The sequence below is a fragment of the Ovis aries genome, chromosome 1, assembly GCF_016772045.2.
Source record: "Ovis aries strain OAR_USU_Benz2616 breed Rambouillet chromosome 1, ARS-UI_Ramb_v3.0, whole genome shotgun sequence".
Classification (NCBI taxonomy): domain Eukaryota; kingdom Metazoa; phylum Chordata; class Mammalia; order Artiodactyla; family Bovidae; genus Ovis; species Ovis aries.
The window spans coordinates 165,748,083-165,759,851 of record NC_056054.1 but is presented as its reverse complement, the minus strand read 5'-3'; the positions used below and the strand labels follow the sequence as shown (position 1 = coordinate 165,759,851).

The window sequence follows — 11,769 nt, the reverse complement described above, 5'->3', positions numbered from 1 at the left end:
TTTCAACCTAAATTGTTTAGCCCTTTGATTACTTGGCTGAGTTTTTTCTGTGTTTCATCACCTTAATTTTGGCTTCAGACACGAATTATAAGTGGGACTTATATTGGGCTCCTCCACATGGCTTGTTACTAAAAATATTTAATTCTCCCTTTTGGACAGTTGAAAACAGGCAGAAGAGCTCAGGTTCATGAGAGGAACCAGACAGGAGGCACTTTTTTGCCTCCATTTTAACGTTTTGCTTTAGTCATATCAATTCCTCCCACAATTCATGCAAGCACTGAACAGAGAGGTATTGTCCTGGCTTTAAAGGATTAAAGGCTAAGAAATACTGACATCCAGGCTCAGAGCTGCTGAATCATTGTTAAAAGAGAGTGACCTAGAATTCATTAGAATATCATCTTAATATCTGCAGAAAATGAGTAGTCTCATCATACAGGAAATGGTCAGGGGGGTGAGGGGGAGTGGAAGATTCTATCAAGTTCAGAAATTTCTACTTAGAAGGAAACACAATTAATATCTTAAGAGCTAAAGAATAATGAAATCCCACCAAGTGACATGGCAGCCTGGGCAGGGGTTGCAGATTTTCATGAGTAGGCAGAAAAGACAGATAATTTTAAGTATGACTCCAGCAGGGGAAGCCTCCTTCCATATGCTGTGCAAGACTGGGAGACAGCCTATGTGGAAGGTTTGATACAGTGATTGTAAACAACAGGATTCATTCCTAACTGTCATTCATTCATAAAGTGCTTTTAGGGTCACTGTCAAGAATCCTGTCCTGTCAGTATCTGGGCCCAAAATCTCAACAAGTAGACTAGATGTTCCCTGGCATTGTCTGTTTTAAACAAATCATCTCCTTACCAGTAAGTTTATTTTAACATGAGAAGATTCCAGCTAAGTACAGAAACATTTAAGAGCATCAGAATCAACAAATGTTGATATTTTTGCCTTCTAAAGAATTGTACATGTATAGCATTTTAAGTATTTATATCCTACAAATAATTTTATCTACGCAGATTAGTCTTGTAAGTTCAGTTTATAAGTGTGCAACTGACCAACAAATTTATGCTTGTGAGTTTCAGCTGCAATCTCACTATTTATACAGTATTGGAATATTTAAGAAAGTTTAAATAATACCACATTTAAAAGTTTAATAAATTAAACTTTTAATAACAGCTTGAGAAGATCTGTTGATTAATTGAAGTACACAAGAATCTGAAAAAATATTTAATTCATAAACACAGTGAGGAAATCTAAAGGGCAATCTTATCATCTAAGTTTAAAATTGTGCCCCAAACACTAAAGTTTCCTTAAAATTGAATGCTTAAATTTGCCAGACTTAAAAATAGAATAATACTATTCATATATTGAACTTAAATTTATAAGAATGGCTTATATTTTTCATTTTTACTTGTATGAATCAGAAACCCAAACACTGTATTCTCTGCACAGCTCTTGAAGCACCTCTCCAAACAACATCTCCTTTTATTGCTACTTATTTAGGGAAAATTCTTGTCTATTATTTTATGCATGTCCTCTATTCTTTCAACCTTCTCCATCTGGAATTCAGATTAGATAGAATATAGAATTTCTGGATCTATTCTCCATGTATACAAATGTTTATTTCATGCTTTGTGATCTATTAATTCCTTGCATTTGGGATACCTTGTCGTTTCTCAGCTTTTATTTTCACTGCTCCTGTAGTCCTCAGTGACTCGTGCATCACCTTCTTAATCCATATCCAAGATACAATCACTACAACCTTGAGTAGTGAGCCCTGTAGTGACATGATGAGGACACCATGATGGTCGTAACCTGATCTCCCACTTTAACAAGTGAACTGGCAGTTGGTGCCATGCGAGGCTGCAGTTCCCTAAGCAACAGTGGTAAGAGATCACAGAATTTACTGAGGAGGTATTGGAGACCACAGAAATAGCTGAGGAGGTATTACCATATCCATAGCCATGTGGATATTGTGCTGAGTTATTTAAAGAATCTCTTTCCCTTGGTTATGACATGTTAAGCATGGGTGAACTCTGAAGAGGCTTGATAAAAGCTCAGGACTTGAGACTGGTTTTTGGAAGAGTTGAGATAAAATACAAACAAAAGTAAGGGAGGATGCTCTTCCTTTACTCCTTCTTTGGTGAAGGTTCCATAAAATTATATTAATTATATTTAGTTTATTGCTCATTTCATGGACTAGAGGCAGCCCAAACTATGGACTTAGACCTGAACAGGAAGTTTCTCCTCTGAGAACTCACTGGATTGCATCTCACTTGTGTTCTCTCTGTGCAGAAACTGCAGGAATAGACATGTCTGCTATCTTGTAAAGACTGCTAGTATATTTACACTTACAGCTTTCAAAACTCCAGCCTCAATCTCATTCATGCTAATTATCATAGAGTTCCTACTCAGGCCTAGGTACCAGCAATGCCATTTTGACATAACTGCAGTTGACAGCTAACTTGTTTGAAATACAAATTGCCAAAAATCATAGAAACTTGCCCTAAGATATAGGATACATATAGGGCAGAATGCCATGATCACCTGGGGACCACAGCATGTGGGCATTTCATATGCCAGTAGTAAGGTCTACTGCAGTGTTCAAGATAAACCTTTAGGCACCCTCATCAGCTCTTTTCAACCATTACATAAAAAAAGAAATGTGTCCAGTTTTTTGGCCTAAAGAATCCACTCACATCCCTCCTCACTGTCATGTGAAAATACCAGACTGGGGCAGCTTTCTGGATTAGTCAGTGCTTCTGGAACACCAGGGAGCTTCTGGTTTAAATTGCACACATGCCACCTCCAGCTACCCACTTTTTTTTTCTGGTTATTGTTTAATCACTAAATTGTGTCCAGCTCTTTTGCAACCCCATGGACTATAGCCCCCCAGGCTCCTCTACCTGCTAGACTGCCTCTTTTCCTTCATATTCGGGTCAACCATTCATGGACTCATGCAGTGCTCCTTATCTTTTCTGGCACAGCAGAGACTGACCTTTCTGTCTAATCTGTACTAAATTAGCTTCAATTTTGTCTCAGAGATTCTAGATTCATGAAATGTGACAGCCAGAAATTGATCCATTCAACTGAATTCCCTACCTTCAGAGAGAAGACATGGTAACTGTTTAAACCCTAGAGGCTAGTGATGGTAAAGCCAGAATGAGAAAGAATTTCAGACTCTCCTGTGGGAGTTACTTAGTCCACCAGTGAAAAAGGGCTCTGACTGTTTACCCATGTATTCCATAAAAAGCTTTTGTTTTAAGCCCTCAATTATTTTAGCAGAGGAGATGGCATGGTGGCCATCCTAAGCCATGTGATGATTTTTTCCTCTATGGATAATATTCAAACTCTCCTTTCCTAGATTTTCATGGCTTTTTTGCCATGTGCCCTGTAACCATGGATCATCCCTTTTATCTTCTTTGAGAGAATGCACCACAGGATGACTTCCAGCTTGCTCTTCCCAGGAGAGAATGCAGGTGCTACAGAAAGAGATATCTCATGAAAAGGAATTTCAGTGTCACACAGGTTCTGTCTTCATGATATAAAGGTGGGGTGCAGCTGAATAACAAAAATATCTGTGGTGTTTGAACCAAGATCCATGAATTTGTTTATTTCCCACTATAGCAAGATGGTAAACAAGTGAAATCCCATCTATGAGTTACAAGTGATAGTAAGCCCAGGAACTTTGAGCATATATATCTATTAGGCAAACAAAACAAATATTTTTCAGAATGTGAGCATCATGCTTTAACTAACCTAGGGAGAGCCACCTCAAGCCCCCAATATCATGACACCAAGAATCATTCTCAATCAGTTGTTCTCCAAACAAAAGATAAACAGGCAAAACTGTAACTAAATAGAAAAAGAAAAACTTCATCTAGAAAGACTGGATGCCCATCAAAGTCACATCTCTTCTTCTGAATCTTGTTCTCGTTCAGCATTTTTCAGCAGTTCAGCTTCTGAAGGGCAGAACCTCGTAAATCGAGATTTAACCAACCTGAGGAGAATGAAAGTCATCTTACAGTATTCCATTTAAAATTAAAACCACAAACTATCTGTATCTATAGTACAACAAACTCCGACTTATCTGTGCAAATGGAAGAGGCACGCCCCAAAAGAAAATCACTTTTATTTGGCTTTGGATTTACCTGCAAACATTTTGTGGATTAAAGCAGTCAATAAGCAAACAGACACAATAAACCTCTACTATGTAACATGATTGTTTGCATCATATTCAAAATTCATAACTTTAATTATTTCTAAGACAAACAAAAGAATCTCTGGACTGTAGTAGGCCCTGAAGAAACTGAGCTCAGCTGAGTATTACAAAAAGGAGCCCTGTCCTGAGAAGGAATCCCATGAAGCCATCTCCTTCCCCAGGTTGAGCCCCATGTCAAGTCTGGGCTGTACTGCAGCCCTTACTGTGTCTTCAGAGAGCTGCTTCTATGCTGGCCCCAGGCTGTTCTGTTACATGTGATGGTCCCTGATGCACTAAAAAGCTGAAAGAAGTAACCTCTATTCTTGTAACTGTTTTCATAGATTAAGAGAATCTGTAGATGCTAGGGGGAAATTTCGGCATTGGAAGATGCCAAGTTTCTTGGTAGCAGAAACTCAGCAGGCTCTCAACTTTTCTGATATAATCAGAACTACGTAAAGCTTTTCCTGTGCAGGATTATTTGTGAAGAAATGGTGCTGTGCTGCTGCTGCTGCTGCTGCTGCTGCTGCTGCTGCTGCTGCTGCTGCTGCTGCTAAGTCGCTTCAGTCGTGTCCAACTCTGCGCGACCCCATAGACGGCAGCCCACTAGGCTCCCCCATCCCTGGGATTCTCCAGACAAGAATACTGGAGTGGGTTGCCATTTCCTTCTCCAATGCATGAAAGTGAAAAGTGAAAGTGAAGTTGCTCAGTAGTGCCAAACTCTGAGCGACCCTATGGATTGTTAACTTCCAGAGGTACATAAGGATATGCAAACAAACGGATAAACCAAATCCAAAATCATTATTGTTTTATGAAAAACATCACCAGCCTATCTGTAACTTTACACTTCTTTTCTTTTTCTCCCAAAGAAGGTCTGGCCCACCCCTCTCAATACACCAGGGTTTTACTTGTGCTCTGGATCTCACTAGAGTATGAACTTCCTAAGAGCAGAAGCTTCATGTTATTTACTGCTCTAACTCTTGTCAGAGTCTAGAATAATCATAATAATTATTCTATGGTTCATAGAATAATTGTTTACTGATTCATAATAGTGGTTCACTGTGTACGTGATGATTCAGTGGACTGTGGAGCAATCCTACAGGAGTTCATATCACTCATCTACCCAGAGGTAATTCTTCAGTCACTTCCAATTCAACATTAATTTCTCCAACACACAACAACTGAATGGTATCAGTAACATCTACTGACTTATCAGAAGCCAAGGAAAACTATTCAAAATTGTTTGCCTTGATAATTAGTTGACCATCGACCTGGTTCCCAACGTTCTCAACTCTTCAAGGCATTGTTTTCATGAAAAGCTAATAGTTTTAATTAAGGTTAAAACTGGGACAGTGTATCATTTCATTTTTTAAACCCACATGGTTATCTCCACATTGCACAACCTGAGTAGGTGCTAAATGAAAGGGATTAATTAGTTAGTATATTCCTTAGATTCATTCTTGATGACTCTTCGGAAGTGAAACAAAGAACTAGCTATTTCTTGTAGTGCGTTGCCTACATGTGAAACTTCAATTTGCACACTTTCAAATATATAAATATGCATGCCAGCCCCTATATGCCAGCTGTTGTACTATAGTACTGTACTTTTCAAGGTCCTGTATTGTGAGGTTAAAAATACTTCTTTATTTTTGTGTTTGTTTTTTATGTACATATTACTTGCAGTGTGGAAAACCTGGGTTTGATCCCTGGGTCGGGAAGATCCCCTGGAGAAGGAAATGGCAACCCACTCCAGTACTCTTGCCTGGAGAATCCCATGGACAGAGGAGCTTGGTGGGCTATAGTCCACGGGTCGCAAAGAGTCGGACACGACTGAGCGACTTCACTTTCACTATTACGTGTGGGAAAAGTATTATAAACCTATTACAGCACAGTATGATATACAGATATATATATATATATATATACATACAATTGTGTTAGTAGGGTCCTAGGCTAACTGTTGCACTTACAAGCAAATTGAACTTATGAACATGCTCTCAGAATGGAACGCATTTGTCTGTAGGGAATTTGCTGTAGAAATTGTTTACACGGTTAACAGTGTTAACACAGTGACTACTCCTGTTCCGGATTCCTCCTCTCTGAGTTATATCTGCTGTTGTTAGACGCCATCAAGCTGAGGCATATTCAGGTTCTGTCCACACCCTGAAGCCCTTGGTATTGGCACACACAGAAATGGCTACTGGGGAGAGATTGAGGGATGGAATAATAAAGAGGAAGTACAAATAATTGCTAGCTCCTGGAATGGTGCAAGTTCAGGAAACTAAGTTCAGGGTGTGTCTGGGCTTTTGCTCCCACATGTTCTCTTCTGCTCTTAATACAAGAGCAGAGCTGAGACTCTGGGTATACTTTCAGAGTTGAAGTGGAGATCAAAAGGCAAACTACCATCTACCATGAATTTGGTCATTTCTATTTTATTCTTCAAAATGGCTCACAAGAATCATTTGCTTGAAAAACCAACCTGAAAATGGGTAATATTTCTCTGTCCATCCAGAGGGGCTTTTGAAATACTTCTCTATCACAGTGACGTTTATGTAAGTTTATACGGGAAATACAGTAAAACACACAATAAGATTTCCCAACAGATGGGTCTTTCCTATGAGCTCTCATGAGAACAACAGGCATGGGACTAGATGAGGCAATCTTTAAACCATTATTCAGGAAAGCTGGAAAGCACAGCTTCATTTTTCAGAGATTTGAGGGGCAGCAGTTCCATAACACAGTTTTGTTTCCATGGTGATCTTTGTGCTTTGTCAAATAAAATCAGATAGAATGTACTTAAAACCTATCACTTGTGACTGAGTTACAATCCACTTCACAGTCAAACCCAGATGTACAGATTTTCAAAGCTCTTCATGACTACAGGATTGAATTGAATTATCCTACATATAACCGCACTAAAAGTCAATATTCAATCTTTGTGATATTGTTTAATCTACTGCTTAATATTATATTAAAATATATAAGAATATAAGCCCTTGGCCTTATATTTCACAAGCAGTATGAGAGTAAAACTTAAAAGCATATAAAACATGATTCCCAAACAACTGAATCCTGTTTGAGTAGTTCTGAAGCAGAGCTGTTAAAACAGAAAATGTTTATTTAGAGTATGCCAAGATCAGTGAGAGATATGAAAAAGATCTTTTCCTCTAGGTAGCACAATCTAGTTAGCAGATAAGCCTAACATGAGCTAATAGTAAATATCACAAGATAGATCACAACTGTTAAAATGTGTGATCAAGACTAAAGTACTGTAAATTCATGCAAGGAGATAAGCAAAGACTAGAACAATCACTTAAGTTTTCATAGAAGAGATGAGCATTTGATTGGATATGCCGGGTAGAGACAACATGTTGTCAAGAAGTCCAGGGTGCCAGGGAAGGAGAGTCAGTTGCAAAAGTAAACATGGAGTTTCTGGTTTCTAGAAAACTATACTGGAGAAGGCAATGGCAACCTACCCCAGTATTCTTGCCTAGAGAATTCCATGGACAGAGGAGCCTGGTTGGCTACAGTCCATGGGGTCACAAAGAGTCGGATACGACTTCGCCTGTGTGTACTGAACTGTAACTTCCTCCAATTTTAAAGGAAAACTGGAGAAGGAAATGGCAACCCACTCCAGTGTTCTTGCCTGGAGAATCCCAGGGACGGGGGAGCCTGGTGGGCTGCCGTCTCTGGGGTCGCACAGAGTCGGACACAACTGAAGGGACTTAGTATTAGTAGTAGTAGAAAACTATACGTGGGTAAGAGGCTCATTAGGGCTTCTTTTGGCTCCAGAACTGACATGGAATAGAGAGGCTTCTTGAAGGCCGGCTTTATTCTTGGAGGCTGCCCAAACCCTAAGGAGATGAGGCCCAGAAGTAAGCCTAAAATAACAGAGGAAGAAGTCAGGTTTCACTCAGTGGCAGAGTGAACCTTAACCACCAGTGCATACACATGCTTTGGGGGAACTGAATAGGACTAATAGAAATCATTCAATAAGCAGGTAGAATTTCAATCAGGCATAGCACTTAGACCTCTACAAGGAGGTAACTACAAATCAAAGCCTACGAGAGACATCTGGGAGCTAGACAAGGAAAAGGCTTCTTCACCCAGAGACACAGCTCCAAAGCTCTTTAGCAGTAAAGCCCAAAGAAGCACAGAGCAGTAGAGGTAGCTGCAGAAACATCTAGAGAGAGGACTAGAAAGCTAGTTTGGGCAGAGGCTGAGACCCAACTGGGCCTCGAATCAACTACTGAATTTAGGGATCTAGAGAACATGCTAGACATGCACTATCCAAAATGATGGTCACTATGTATATATGAAAGCTAAAATTAATTAAAATTAATGTAGCACTGGGTTGGGAAGATCCTCTGGAGAAGGAAATGTCAAACCACTTCAGTATTCTTGCCTGGGAAGTCCCATGGACAGAGGAGCCCTGCCGAGCTACAGGACATGGGGTCGCAAAAGAGTCAGATATGATTTGGCAACTAAATAGCAACAACAATAACAAGGCACACGTCAAGTATGCAATTATCACACATAGATCATGGCCATATGATGGAGACTGCAGATATAGAACACTTCAATCAGTGCTAAGGTCTGAAGGATTAGAGCCTGCATGATTAATAGTTGGAATCAGCCAAGCCAACTGTGGTTTGGCATTGGCTACCATGCTAATGGAAATAAGGAACCATGCTCATTCCATTCTGTTCCTAATCATCCTTCAAGCTGTAGCTTAATTCTCAATTGTGAGGAGGCCTCCTGTGTGTTCCAATAGTGCTTTATTCTTACATTATTTCCACTTATCATACTATATTTAAACTGTCTCTCTCTCCCCATAGGGTCTATCTCTTATACAATTTTTGATACAGAAGAAGAAGGAGAACAAGAACAAGAAGAATAAAAAAAAGAACAAGAGTGGGTGGGGGAGGTGGTTCAATAGCAGCCTAGGAAGGTCCTGCATTCACCTCCTCTCATGGACACAGCAAATCTACAGCTACATAAGGAACAATTCCCTATGGAAATAGAAAAAGACCTGAAAACTAGCCAAACAGCTCCTCTACAATAAAGGACAAAAGGTCTACAGTGAGATGGATAAAAGGGGCAGAGACATGGTCCCACCAAAAACCCCACCTCCAGGGTGGAGACCCACAGTCAATGAGATCTCACAGATACAGAGCTTCTTCCTGAGGAGCAAGAATTTGTGCCCTATATCAGGCACCTGAGCCCTTGGGACTTGCATTGATGAGATGAGCCCCTAAAACATCTGGCTTTGAAGACCAACAGGGCTGATGTCCAGAAGAACCAAAGGGCTATAAGGAATGGAGATTCCACTCTTAATGGGCTTGCATGCAGACTCACCCACCTGGCCATACAGCACAAAAATCACAGTTGGAAGACTCCAGACCATATGTGAATGGGACTCATTTGCTAATCTTAAAGCATCTGCCAGCAAGGAAGAAATCTGTTAGGATTCTCTCCCAGGAAAGGCAGCACTGGCAGGTACAATTTTTGCTTTCTTCCCTCTCTATTTTGCTAGTGCCAGCATTTTTGTACTCTCATTCTAACTTGCTAGCACCAGTGTTATATCAGAGGAGAAATTAAAAACCACCTGGAGACACGTGGAAAATGGAAATACAACATACCAAAATCTATGCAGTGCAACAAAAGCAGTTGTAAGATGGAAGTTTATAGCAATAGTCCTACCTCAAGAAATAAGAAAAATTTCAAATAAACAACCTCACTTTTACACCAAAGGGAACTAGAAAAAGAAGAGCAAAAAAAAAAAAAAGCCCAAAATTACTATAAAGAAGGAAATAGTAAAGATCAGAGTAGAAATAAATGAAATAGAAAGTGAAGAGACAATAGAAGAGATCAGTGAAACAAACAGCTGGTTATTTGAAAAAATTTAAACAAAATTGACAAACCTTTAGCTAGACTCACTAAGGAAAAAAGAAAATGAAAATGAAATGTTAGTCATTTAGTCATGTCTGATTCTTTGTGAGCCCATGTAGCCTGCCAGGCTGCTGTGATCATGGGATTCTCCAGACAAAAATACTGAAATGGGGTGCCATTTCCTTCTCCAGGGGATTTTCCCTACCCAGGGATCAAACCCAGGTCTCCCACATTGCAGGCAGATTCTTTACCATCTGAGCCACCAGGGATGGAATAAAAGAGAGAAGGCTCAAATAAAATCAGAAATAAAAAAGGAGAAACCAACATTACCCTCACACTAAAATCAGACAAAGATATCACATACAAAAAAGAAAATTACAGGTCAATATCACTGATAGAAATAGGTGCAAAACTTTCAACAATATAAGTAAACAGAATTAAAGCTATATTAAAAGGATCAAATACCCTGATCAAGTGGGATTTATTCCAGGGATGTAAAAATAGTTCAACATCCACAAATTAATCAATGTAATATATCACACTAACAAAAAGAAGGATTAAAATCATATGATTATCTCAATAGATGTATAAAAACATTTGACTAAATTCAACATCATTTATGATAAAAACTTTCAACAAGCGGATATAAAAAGATGTATCCTAACATAATAAAGACCATATACAACATGCTCATAGGTAACAGCATACTCGGTGATGAAGTCATGAAATTTTATTCCTTAAAATCAGGACCAAGACAATAAGGTTCACTCTCACTACTTTTAGTCAAAATAAAGTTTAAGTTCTGGCCATAGCATTTAGGCAAGAAAAAAAGGCATCCAAATTGCAAAGGAAGCAGTAAAACTGTTACTATTTGCAGATGACATGATACTCAATACAGAAAATCCTAAAGGCTCCACCAAGAAAACCATTAGAATTAATAAATAAATTTAGTAAAGCTGCATGGTACAAAATCAATATGCAAACCTGTTACATTTTATACAGTAACAAGGAACTATTAGAAAGAGATATTAAGAAAACAGTCCCATTTACAATGGCATCAAAAAGAATAAAATACCTATGAACAAATTTAACCAAGGAAATGAAAGACCTATATGCTAAAAACTATAAAACATTGATAAAAATAATTGAAGAAGACACAAATAAATGGAATGATATTCCATGCTTATGGACTGGAAAAATTAATATCATTAAAATGTCTACATTACCCAAATTGATCTACAGATTCAATACAATCTCTGTCAAATGATGAATGGCATTTTTCACAGAAATAGAACAAACAATCCCAAAGCTTGTATGGAATCACAAAAGATCCTGAATAGTCAAAAAGAAGTTGTTGTTCTTAAAAAAAGAAGAACAAAGCTGGGGAGGAATCATACTTTCTAATTTCAGACTATACAACAAAGCTATAAAACCAAAACAGTATGATATTGGCATAAAAACAAACCCATAGATCAATGACACAAAATAAAGAACTAAACTCATAAATAAATGGTCAATTAATTTATGATAAAGGAGGCAAGAATATAAAATGAGAAAAGGCCAGTTTTTTTGTTGTGCTGGGAAAATTGTACAGCCACATGCAAAATAATGAAACTGGGACACTATCTTATACCATACATAAAAACTAACTCAAAGTGGATTAAAGTCTTTAACGCAGGACT

General features: G+C 38.6%; 1 protein-coding gene across 1 annotated transcript in view; it reads right to left on the bottom strand.

The window, feature by feature from the left end:
• Positions 1 to 1,138: 1,138 nt before the first annotated feature.
• LOC101110195 (transmembrane protein 45A-like) overlaps positions 1,139 to 11,769 on the bottom strand; it is a 71,845-nt gene continuing 61,214 nt past the window's right edge. Inside the window, exon 6 of the mRNA XM_004002882.6 lies at positions 1,139 to 3,997. Within this exon, the coding sequence (XP_004002931.1) occupies positions 3,904 to 3,997 (94 nt within the window). The 3' untranslated portion in view covers positions 1,139 to 3,903. The remainder of the gene's footprint in view (positions 3,998 to 11,769) is intronic.